The sequence below is a fragment of the Rhyacophila brunnea genome, unplaced genomic scaffold (genome assembly GCF_057557595.1).
Source record: "Rhyacophila brunnea isolate RB1 unplaced genomic scaffold, BYU_Rbru_1.0 scaffold_1, whole genome shotgun sequence".
NCBI classification, from domain to species: Eukaryota; Metazoa; Arthropoda; class Insecta; order Trichoptera; family Rhyacophilidae; genus Rhyacophila; species Rhyacophila brunnea.
The window spans coordinates 48,994,812-49,006,983 of record NW_028232751.1 but is presented as its reverse complement, the minus strand read 5'-3'; the positions used below and the strand labels follow the sequence as shown (position 1 = coordinate 49,006,983).

The 12,172-nt window shown below is 34.7% G+C and overlaps 1 protein-coding gene across 1 annotated transcript in view; it reads left to right on the top strand.

Annotated features, from left to right (window-relative positions):
* Window positions 1–12,172, top strand: part of Dhc16F (Dynein heavy chain at 16F) — a 108,120-nt gene that overhangs the window by 29,629 nt on the left and 66,319 nt on the right. The window contains exons 22-29 of the mRNA XM_085945780.1: window positions 1,709–1,868; window positions 2,668–2,813; window positions 2,980–3,131; window positions 5,309–5,501; window positions 7,092–7,231; window positions 8,501–8,686; window positions 9,011–9,166; window positions 9,665–9,892. Coding sequence (XP_085801906.1) covers window positions 1,709–1,868; window positions 2,668–2,813; window positions 2,980–3,131; window positions 5,309–5,501; window positions 7,092–7,231; window positions 8,501–8,686; window positions 9,011–9,166; window positions 9,665–9,892 — 1,361 coding nt within the window. The remainder of the gene's footprint in view (window positions 1–1,708; window positions 1,869–2,667; window positions 2,814–2,979; window positions 3,132–5,308; window positions 5,502–7,091; window positions 7,232–8,500; window positions 8,687–9,010; window positions 9,167–9,664; window positions 9,893–12,172) is intronic.

Sequence of the window (12,172 nt, the reverse complement as noted above, 5' to 3'; positions counted from 1 at the left end):
GTCAGAAAACAAAGAAAAGGGTGCGGATATAACTTTTATTACAAATTAAACAGATGACTTAACAGTAAAAAAAATATCAAAAAGAAAAATAAGTAGATTATGGAAAAACTGTAACTAAAATTACCCTTGACAAAATGGAATTTATTTGATGTGAAAATCAATTAATGTGATAAACTGAGCTTGTAGGATTTTGCAGATTTCAGAAATGCACATGTGAGGCTAACAGAGAAGACGCGTGTGATCGATTCGGCAAAATCTAAATCACTTCATCGGCTTTAATAATTTCGCGAAGGACTTTTTCGGTTTTCACTATTTCGCGGATTTTTCTGCTTTTATCATTTTTTTCGCGGTGCACTTGCAATAAGCTAGCGGTGCACCGGTTAAGAACCACTGCTCTACAGCAATGTTTCTTAACCTTTTTACATCCGCGAACCACAAAAAAATCAAAAAATGTTTTGCGGTTTTTCAACATTGGAATAAAATAATAAATATTTATATTTACACTATTTTTGAAACAATTGTCGAAATACAATACAACCACACTTCAAATGGGTTTCTAGGTACACTTAAGAAACTATGCTCTAGAGTAGTATTTCCCAAATTGTACACGACAATTATCATTTAGGAATATCAATCGTCATATCACTTTCAATTGCAACGCACAACCACATATTTAAAATACTTATTCAACAGTCTTGAAGTAAAGTAGCTCCGCTCCGCATGTGACTTTTTAAAAATATTAGAATAAATTTGTGCCATGTGTAAATCTAACTGGTCGACTCGCCACGCCGGGCCCCCAGGCTAGAGCCCTGTCAGCACCCCCTTGTGGGGGCCATGCATTACGGTACCTACTGTTTGTATAGAAGGTGTGAAAAATCCAACGTTATAATTAACTCTTTCACTGCGTTTTTCAAAAAAATAAATACTTAATAATGTACGTAAAAAATGAACGATTTTAATCAACCATTAAAGATTCAAGTAATGGTGAAACCGAAATACCGGTTTTTAAAATCTAAAATACCAGAATTTTCGGTATTAAACTCACGTTTTTTGAAAATATTATAAGTTATGTGCTGTTAAAATGCAAACAAATTGAGTGAATCCATCATGAAAAAATAATAAAACAATTTTCATCAAATATATTTATATAAGTAATTGTCGCGATGAATAATTATCATAATATTATTTCGAAATAGAAAACATCCGTGACAAAAATGTTCAATTTATTATTCTATAATTATTGAATTTAAGAAGCATTTCCTGCAGCCGGACTTGTTTGCACTTGATGAACTTTTGAGGGTTTTAGTTAAAATTATCAATATATTCAAATTATTTGTAATAAGTCACTAGTTCTACAATTATGACCAATACATATTTTTAAATATCAACACAATAATTGTAGGTAGGTAAGTATGTAGGTTTTTGCTATAAAATAATATTTTTAAAAGATTTTAAAAGTTATATTATTATTGATAAGCACCTACTTCTGTTTTTTTAATGTTTAATAAATACCGGTATTCAATAAGAAATAACGAAAAACCGGTATTGACATTTTAATTCGGTATTGCAAACCCTAGCATCAATGGACCTCACGCTACTGATATTAAATGTTATTAATGGTGAAATTATTGGTCAACGCACAATGAATTTCAATTATCACTTTGCCAATTCTGCGGTTACAATATGTGATTATGTATCTTTTTTGAAGGTTTGGACTATAAAATGATGGGAAGATTTTTCTCCGGCCTGGTGCAGTCTGGCGCTTGGTGCTGTTTTGATGAGTTTAATAGAATAAATATTGAAGTACTGTCGGTGATAGCACAGCAATTGATAGTTATAAGGAATGCTAAAATGGCTAAAAACATTAGGTCAGTAGACATTACGTACTTTGTTTGAGTTTTTAATATTATATTGTCGATAGCTACATTTTGATAATACACCATATAATATGTCCCTCTACGCCCACGAGCAGAGAATTTTAGGATCTAAAAATGATGACTATAATAATTCTCACTCTTGAACCGAACTTACGTGTCCGAAAAATTGTACGTATGAAGTTGGCAGTATTACAGGTCACCGTGAATTAATGTTGTGTTGGAAACCAAAGGCGCTATAGCAGTGTGATCCAATTCATGTCTAAATAAAACATTTACAAAAAAAACCACCGGAAAACAAGTGAATGACATGAGAAAATATGTAGATAATTAAATAATAAATATCATGATATCGTTTATAATATTTATATATAATTCTGAATTATTTAAATGTAGGTGATGGCAGTGTTATTATCAGATATTTGTTACCAATCAATATCAACAGAAATGTTTTAGTTTTATCTCCACGAACAACGCGTCATTTTTTATTCTCATTGGTATACGGACAACTCTTTCCGGTGCGACTCAAAGAGGGTTTTTTCGCTTTCCATCGAAGTGGTTTTTCCGCATCATAAAAATTTCATCCCATAATCAAAGTTGACTATTTTAGCACTTTATTTTTTCCTCTCAAATTGAATATTTAAAATTACGGTCAGAACCTAGAGCTTTCTTTTTGGTTCTTCATTCCAAAAAATTACGTCCAAAAAAAAAAATAGTAGGTGTCTCGTATTCTTGCTGTATGGAACATATTATAATGTAGGCGCCTCATTAATGATGAATAATGTATTTTAAGGTTTATGTTTGAAGGCCGTGAAATAAAACTAGTTCCGACTTGTGCCACGTTCATTACGATGAATCCAGGATACGCAGGACGTACAGAACTACCTGACAACTTGAAGTCAGTATTTAGGCCAATATCAATGATGGTGCCTGACTATGGTATGTAATATAACAATTATAATGCTTGTATCGTAAATCATAATGTTTTCACGTTATACTTAAACAAGTAGTCATATATTTAATGTAACTTAGTAAAGTTACAGCGATACTGTAATTAAATTAATTTGATTACAAATCAACGATTATAATAAATCTTTCTTTGTAGGTTTAATAGCAGAAGTAATCTTATACTCTGAGGGTTTTGAATCGTCCAGAAAACTCTCGAAAAAGATGGTGCAGCTGTATAAACTTTGTAGTGAGCAACTCTCCCAGCAAGACCACTATGACTTCGGCATGAGAGCCGTGAAAAGCGTGCTGGTAAAACAATCATAATTAAATTTCCACTACAATATTAATTATAGTATAACATGACCTATACAACGTGGATATAATATCTTCATTTACATCAGCCTTTCTCAAAGTGGGCGCTGGAGGCTTTCAGGGGGGCAGTAGAAGACTCAAAGAAAATTAGGGGGCGTTAAGGAAATCTAGAGGGGCGACGGCAAACAAATCCGACGTAATCTAGACACGACACCACTTGAGATGCGATTTACCACTCGAATGCTTGGAGTCCCGTATAGACGATTAAATTAGAGTCGCTTTCGCATGTAATAATGTATATGCAGCTGAATATTTTCATGTACGTAGTCCATGGTTAAGTTAATTAAATAAAATTGTCTGTAATTTATGATATTATTTCATACAAAATTTTTCTGTCGATCCCTATCCGAAATTCTTGAGATGCGATTTTAGGCTTAAATGCTTGGAGACCCGTATAGACGAAAAAACTAGAGTCGCTTGCGCTTGAATTAGTCTCGTTTCCGCTTTTTATTTCATGCATCATGACCAAAATGGCGTTTTGGTTGAAATTAGGATTTTAGGACTAGATTTTTTTTAAATTTCTAAGTGGGCGGTGGTCGAAATAAGTTTGAGAACCTGTGATTTACATGAATGGAAGGCATTTTATGTACTAATAACATACAATATACGTAGTGTGTTTTCTTATCCATGTATATGTAAATGAATACATTTTATTATATTAGCTCACAGCAATGTAATTGTTGTAACTGATAAAAAGGATAAAAAAGTTTGAAGAAGAGTTTATTGTTTCGTAACTAATAATTCGGCTACCAAATTTGTTTATTATCTGTTGGTTTCCAAGCCAATTTGGTGTGATAATGATGGTTATGATAAATTTTAAGATGATTGCTGTGTTGGAAATGTTAGATTAACGCCATATCACGCCAAGTCCGTATTTTTCATTAATTACACCAAGTTTGCAACGCTGGTCCTTGATATGAATTTCGATGTAGATACTAAATTCTACGGTGTGATTTTTTTCTGTTGATGAGCCCATGCAGCCCTCACCAGTGCTCATTACAAAGATATCCGTCACAAATACACGCGAAACGGGAAAGCTATATAAAAAATTAAATTCTAGTACAGGGATGACGAACCTCTTGACGTACGCGTGCCAAAATTTCCTAAATAATATTTTTCGACCATCTGACGTGCCAAGCAGTTTTTCATGGTGAAAAATAATGTTTTTAAAGTTTTCTAAAAAATTGTTTTTAAGAATATGTACTATTATAAAAAATTACAATTGAGTTCTTGATATTCTATCTTCCATCGTATTTCTAGCTGAAGGCATATCTTTTATTCTTTGAATATTTTTTTCCTTGTTTTCAAATTCTTTAAAGAGATCGCGGAAGCATTGAAAGCCTCTTCTTTCATATTATTATATTCTCCATCACTGAACGGTTTTCCATTTTTAGATATTATGTTTGAGGCAAAATAACAAGAAGTCATTATATTTGAATTACTGCCGATAATTAATTTCATAAGGTTTATTGATTGGATATTTTTATTTTTAATCACCCGATCCTAAGGACCGACATATGCAATAATTGCATATTTACATTAAACGTAATAATTATTCTTGAAATGGAAATGAATGCTATTTTTCATACAATGCGATTTGAATTTCGTCGTTCCGCTTGCGCATCGATTGGTGAAACCGATGAAAATACGCATGGCTATGTCGTCATTACTTTTTTTAATTTAAATAAATATCTATGTTAGTACGTAGATATTTATTTGTATTTCTTTAATAAAAAACTTTTTAAATATATATAAACTAGTAAATAATTTCTTTTCTCTTCAAAATGAACCATTCGCGTGTCATGCAAAATCATCTCTCGTGCCATAGGTTCGCCATCCCTGTTCTAGTATATGGAATTTTATAGGAAAGTGATACCTGCATTTTAAGGATACATGTGAAGGGGGAATGAGAGAATATCCTGGTTGCTTGTTGGAGATTTGATGCTTTATAATGATTTTATCTAAGTAATGAATTTGTCGTATTCTCAAATTATATTTTATCTGACCATACATTTGAATCCGCGGTTAAGGATGGACAATGACAGAAGGATTCCCTTGAAGGCTTCAACTAATGTAATATAATTTTTTTTATATATGACTTTATTATTTACAAGGTGATGGCTGGTGCGCTCAAGCGGGCGAGCCCTGATCAATACGAAGAAGTAACGCTGATGTGCGCACTAAGAGACAGCAATCTTCCTAAATTTTTAGCCGAAGATGCATTACTGTTCGGTGGAATTCTTGGGGACCTTTTCCCTGGACTTGAACTCCCCCTAAAAGATTACAAGAGAATGGAAGAAGTGATTGGTAAGCATTATAACAAGGCCTTCGAACTGGAACTGGAACTGAAACGAAAACCGGGAAAAATATCGAATTTTCATTTCGGTACATGTTCAAACACGCGCGTTAACATGATCATTTCCCCCACTTCAGTTGTCATATGGGTTACACGTATTACATCTTGGGTCTTAGAAACATTTGAAAATTAAACACTGGATCTGAACCGAACCGATTTATATTTTTTTACATGAACCGGAACGAAAACCGAAATGAAAAAAAAATAACGGTTTGAAGTCCTGATTATACAATCAATATTTATTTTTATTGTTTCTAAGTTATTCAATCAGTGACATCCCTGTACAAAGTGCCGCCCTGCCCTTATGGCGACTTAGAATGCCGCCCCCTTTCATTTTTAGTCTCAAATTGTATGCACATTTGTCAGGTACCTACCTATCTATTTTTTTTCAAGTGCAACAAAAGTCTTTTGAAAAAATACATATCTACTGAGGATTAGAGCTTTTCCACGAAACATACTCTCAAACAACGATATTTTTAAGTAGGTACACGGAGTTCTGAGGAACTGACAGGTTTGGAGGCCCTCTTGTGAAAAATTTGCCTGTAAGATAAATTACCATTGAATTTTACAACACATACATAGAATGGGTCACCAGAATTTTGTATGCTTCCGTTATTGTTTTAACCAAGTATTGACACTTTCTAACGAAAGCGACGGCATCGTCTGCTTCACGTAAAACCGCCACTGCTATCAAAAGTTGTAATATTCGCATTCTTTTCTTCATTTGCCGCCCTTTATAATGTGCTGCCCCTATGGGACGTCACTGATTTCAATAATAGTTCATGAGACGACCGTTTATATCATATCGTATCTTTGTATCACGGCAGATTCATTTTTCAATCAATACTATGGAAGAAGCTGCATTTTTTACTACTCGCTTATGTTTATTAAATATATCTTAATTCACTTAAACTAGGCATTTCCAATGCATCGATCACACCATGTGAATGGAATAGAGTCTTAAAAATGTAAAAAGTATGTACCTACAATCAGTTGATATGATTTCAGTGAGGTTTAACAATTCCTATTTTTATTCCATTAAGAGCATACATCAGTGAAACGGCAAATAATTTTCAACAGCAGGTGCGATGAAATTGACCGACGGTCGAGGTGTGAGCACGTCAATTTGTTTTGTCATGGCGTCGGAGGAATATATTCATAAATCGTGTAAAGATGACTAAAAAACTTTACTATGTACTTGAAAAGGAAAACATGTAAATGAATATACTATTATTATTACTAATATAACAAAAAACATAACATTAAACGGACGCATGTTGAATTTTTATGACAAATTATATTTCGTTTGGCACGCGTCGTTTGCACAATCCGCACATCGCCTAGTCACGATATTTTTAGACCATGCCTCAACTGAAGTATTGCCTGTGAGAAAGTCGTTTTCAATTTAATCATGAGTCGTCGTATCACTTAATTCGTATTGCACCACTAACGGCCTAGTGCAACTAAAAAAGTTCCTCTAGTTTATACGACAGTAGAACTGGGTGATTTTAAAAAAATAACATTATATATTATATTTTTAGAGGCAGTAGTCTTACGGAAAAATCTTCAGAAAGAGAAGAGTCAATTCCAAAAGGTTATTCAACTCCATGAGACTATGATCGTCCGGTGGGGAGTGATGTTAGTTGGACCTACGGGCGGGGGAAAGACTACCATTCTAAGGGTTTTTATGATTTAAATAAAATTATAGACATAATAAAACACTAGTTGCCTAGTATCTACCTACTGCTCCCTGTGACAGGAATTAATGTGGTGTAGAATTTGCTAATTGGTAGTGAATTCAATATTACATAAAAGTGGATCACCATCATCGTAGACTTATTACGATTATTAACTAATTTTTACATGAGATTATTGTATAGCATGGCCCCCACATCCTGAACCGGGCCCCATGCTAGGATCTTTTGCGGGCCCCCCTCTCCTCTACCTATCTCTAAGGATAAAGGCAGTGTGATGTTCTACAGTAGCGTTTTCCAAATGGTGTACGCGGTATATAATGTGTATATTTAGTGTTTTTTGTTGTATATTTTAATACTTACGTCCATTTGAATTAAGAAGTTGTCGAGTGTCAATACACAATTAAAAATTTTATCACATAACCACATAATTTTAAGTAATAAAATTATTGAAGGAAAATAGCGCCGCATGTGACTTTTTTTACTATTAAAGCAAATTTTTTCTGTGTGTTTATCTCACTTATCTGGTCGACTGACCTCACCGGGCCCCTCCCGAGCCCGGACCCCCAGGAGGCTAGCGCCCTGTCAGCCTCCCCTCCTTGTGGGGGCCATGGTATAGCTTGCTAGTGCATAATGCGAATGACAGAAAATGCTGCATTCATTTGTTTTGAAAATCCTCAAAAATTTAGTTCTAAATTGAAATATCTGGCGCCACTTCAAAGGATATAAGTATATAAATTTGTAATTATATATTTAAAAGTAAACGTAAATATGATTACTCAATTGTGGTGATTGTGCTACATAAATAATGTCAGTGATTTCTAGAATCTAAGCGTGTTTGAGTGTAAAATATTAGTCTTTGGCCTCCGGTTCTTTCATTATGTGAGTCTTGCAAGCTCTTTGATGTCCCTGGTGTCATTAGATCCATCAATACCCAACAACGCCTGCGATAGGATGAATAGATGAACAAACACCAAAAAGCGCCTCAATAAAAACGAAGTGCGGGAATACCTCAATGTGCTGGCTTGATGGCCTGTGCCCTATAAAAAGATTCGAAAGTGTTTGAAGTGATTGACTAGAGAAAAATAACGAAGGTCATACTGCCCATTGATGTATCAAAAGGTCGATCTACACAGACGATAGCTTTTCCGCGTACTTATTACATTCTATTTAAACAATATTAAACTAATTAATTATTAAATTACTAAAACTACTTAATTAAAATATTTAAACAATATTATTGGATCTTTGCGCAGGTTTTAGGGGATACTTTGGGAGATCTGTGTGAACAGGGCGACCTGGATCCATATTCGCAAATTGTTCACAAATATACAATGAACCCTAAATCTTTGACGATGGGTGAATTATATGGAGAAGTGAATAATATCACATTGGAGTGGAAAGACGGTCTGTTGGCGATTGCTTTAAGAAGAGCAGTGCAGGTAAATAGGCATCAGTTTGTCTGATATAAATGTAGAACTTTTTCGATAGATATTATAAATGCTTCCACCGAGGGCAGACACACATGTTTTTTGTTCTTGAAAATCTCTCTATTGAAAACTTGTGGTATTAAAAATCTATACAACATTTTATATTTTATAGAGATATTACAATTTCAATATTACATGTTATATTTTTTTGAAATGTCATAGTTCTGTTTTGTCACCGTTTTGTTTCTTCATGTTCTGTTTATTCATGGAACCAGACTTAGGATGCGTTGCCCCGGGTACCTAAATTATTAATATTACGATGTGCCTATATTCCAGTGTCAGCAAAACGATCACCAATGGATCATATGCGATGGACCAGTCGATGCAGTTTGGATCGAGAATATGAATACGGTTTTAGACGATAACAAAATGTTATGTTTAGCCAATTCGGAGAGGATTAAGCTCACTCCATACATACACATGATATTTGAGGTACGTTGGTTTGTTGTAAACATGGCCCCCACATCCTGAAGCGGGCCCCCAGGCTAGGATCTTTGGCGGGCCCTCTTATCTATCGCCAAAGTTAAAGGCAGTGTGATGCTCTACAGTAGCGTTTTCCAAATAGGATTCGAAGTAAAATCAAGCGTCTTCAGTGTAATTTTAGCGATGTTTGTATTTTATTTATTACTTCCTATTGAATTATGGTATTGTGGGGTATTGCCACACAATATTCAAAAATTTCATCACAACCACATACCTATATTAAAATGTAAAAAATAATGGTAAAGTAAAATAGCACCGCAGGCGATTTTTTTTTATTATTAGACTACGACGTCTATAATACACGTATATTATTATGACTGTCACGTCAGTGTCCAGAATGTAGTGTAAACTGACAGAAGAGACGTTCTAATAATTATTATGTAGACGCGTGAGAGGACGGAGCGCTTTCAATAACAGTATTGCAACATGTCCGACAAACTTTTTCAGGTGGCGGACCTAGCGCAGGCATCGCCAGCCACCGTGTCTCGGTGTGGGATGGTCTACATTGACCCCAGCGAGATACGTTGGTATCCCATCGTGCAAACGTGGCTCGCCGGTTTGCCGATCAACAACATCGTCACCAGAGAAACAAAGATATACATATACACCTTGTTTACGCACATTGACGACGGCTTTGTCTTCGTCACGAAACACTGTCATTGCGGAATCGATCAGGTGTGGTTTTTCAATTAAACTATTTAATTAAATAAAAATGCTTACATATCTGTATTTTCGATACTCTATGTCAGTCTTTCTCAAAGTGGGCGATAACGCCCCATTGTGGCCGCTGGAGGCTTTCAGGGGGGCAGTAGAAGGCTCAATGAAAATTAGGGGGCGTTAAGGAAATCTAGAGGGGCGACGGCAGACAAATTCTATTTATAAAAATCCGACGGAATCTAGACACGACACCACTTGAGATACGATTTACTACTCGGATGCTTGGAGTCCCGTATAGACGGTTAAATTGGATGCAGCTTTATATTTCATGTACGTAGTCCAAGGTTTTTCAAAAAAAAAAATTCGGTCGATCGCGGCGATCCCATCCCCATCCGAAGATTCATCCTTCACGTTAGATAATTTTAAATTCTAAGCCTTCTTTTAATGTTAATAAAAATACTTCTAAATATGATTAAGTATGAGTTTTATTTCCTCTCATTGAAACATTCTTTGATCTCAGAAATAGGATATGGGTCACACCCTATCTATCATATCCATATAATAATGCATGTTTAAAAATTATATTTGCAATAACTGTTTTTAAGATACGCAAGAGATGGTAATGTAAAAAGGTAAGTTAAAAAATATGGGGGCACTAGATTTTTTTTTAAATCTCAAAGTGGGCGGTGGTCGAAATAAGCTTGAGAACCTGTGCTGTATATGAATCGATGAGGATTGAAATTATAATTTACTAGTTGAAGTACCCGGCTTCGCACGATGTCGCTTCATCGGTCGATATATATTTATTTTACTTAACAAAACAATAAAAAATATATTCTTCAATATTAAAATATCTATATATAGTTCTAAGATGAAAACAATTCTGACACCTAATTTCTAAGTCGAATTCCAAATAATATGCAAACTTTTTCTTGATCTAACGTGAAAATTCAAAAATTGGAATTTGCAGGAAATGCAATTTGAACGAACAAACTTTGTATATTTTATATGCCCATCTCACTCGGGCCCAAGTAGGAAACGGAAATCAAACAAACTTACTTAGAAATTTATTTTTAAAAAATCTTACTTTTACCTTCATCTAAAAGAGTGGCGCACAGCCTATTTAAAAGAAGGGTCAATGACTACTCCAATCACGCTTAACTTTGCATTATGTACATATTATGTAATTGCAAAATCGAGCTTCGTATATAGGAAATTAGCATTTTGTCGTATTCAATGATAAATTTGGTGATGGCCCATGGGCCGCGATTTGTACATCACTAATCGAAGAGAATGTATTAACTACATTTTAATTGTGTTAATAATGATACTATAATAAGATGAAACTGATTTCAAGAATCTTTGATTTTTTTTGAGAGTCTACGTCTCCTACCTCAAGTGTTGGTCATTGAAATTTAGATATTCTAAAAAGTATCTTGGAGTAGGAATGGGACGCGGCGTAAATGGCAAGTCAAATGGGAGAGATTAGCAAACGGGGGTTATTAACGGGGGAGTTTATGTCTGACGGGGTTTTGATAGAGGGATTTATTGTCATTACTTTTATAGATATTGGATCTTTTGTTGTTGGTTGTGAGGATCCAACATCTATTAATTGTATGCAGAAGGTTGCGTCGTGTGTGCGATATTATAATGTTCGGGGCACAATAGAAATAAGACACAGCGTTGACATTGTTTGTTTTATATTGTGGTAAAACATTTTGGATTGTACACGGCATTATCGGGTTGTGACACTGAAATTGAATTTAGTTAACGTAATATTCACATTGTGATTTTCATTGAATTTGATGTTCACGGAGTCGCGCGTGAATATTTGACTGTACAGATAAGTTCTAGGCCGAAAATGCGACTGATTTGTTAACTCTCATTTCCGCTTAGTATTATTGTCTGTGCTATACAAATGACCACAGACAATAATACGTCGGTTGTAGAGTTGGGTAAACCTCTACACTCTGTCTCTATGACTATATATAAATTGTACTACTGATTACCTACTGCCACTTTAATCTGTGCTAACTGCATAATATCATAACTCATAACTTCATAACTCAGAGTAATGATATATAGAGATCGCCTATTTTTCGACAAAATGAAGCCGTGTTTCTTGCGTACTATAACGCACAGTAGAACCTTAATTTTATTATTATCAACTAACTATGCAACTCGGTGACGTCCCGTGGGGGTAGGCAGATTGAGCGTCGCCTGGGGGCGCAGTTACTGGAAGGGTGTTAAATCAAGGAGAATCATTTGGTATATTTCTATATATTATATAGAAATAGT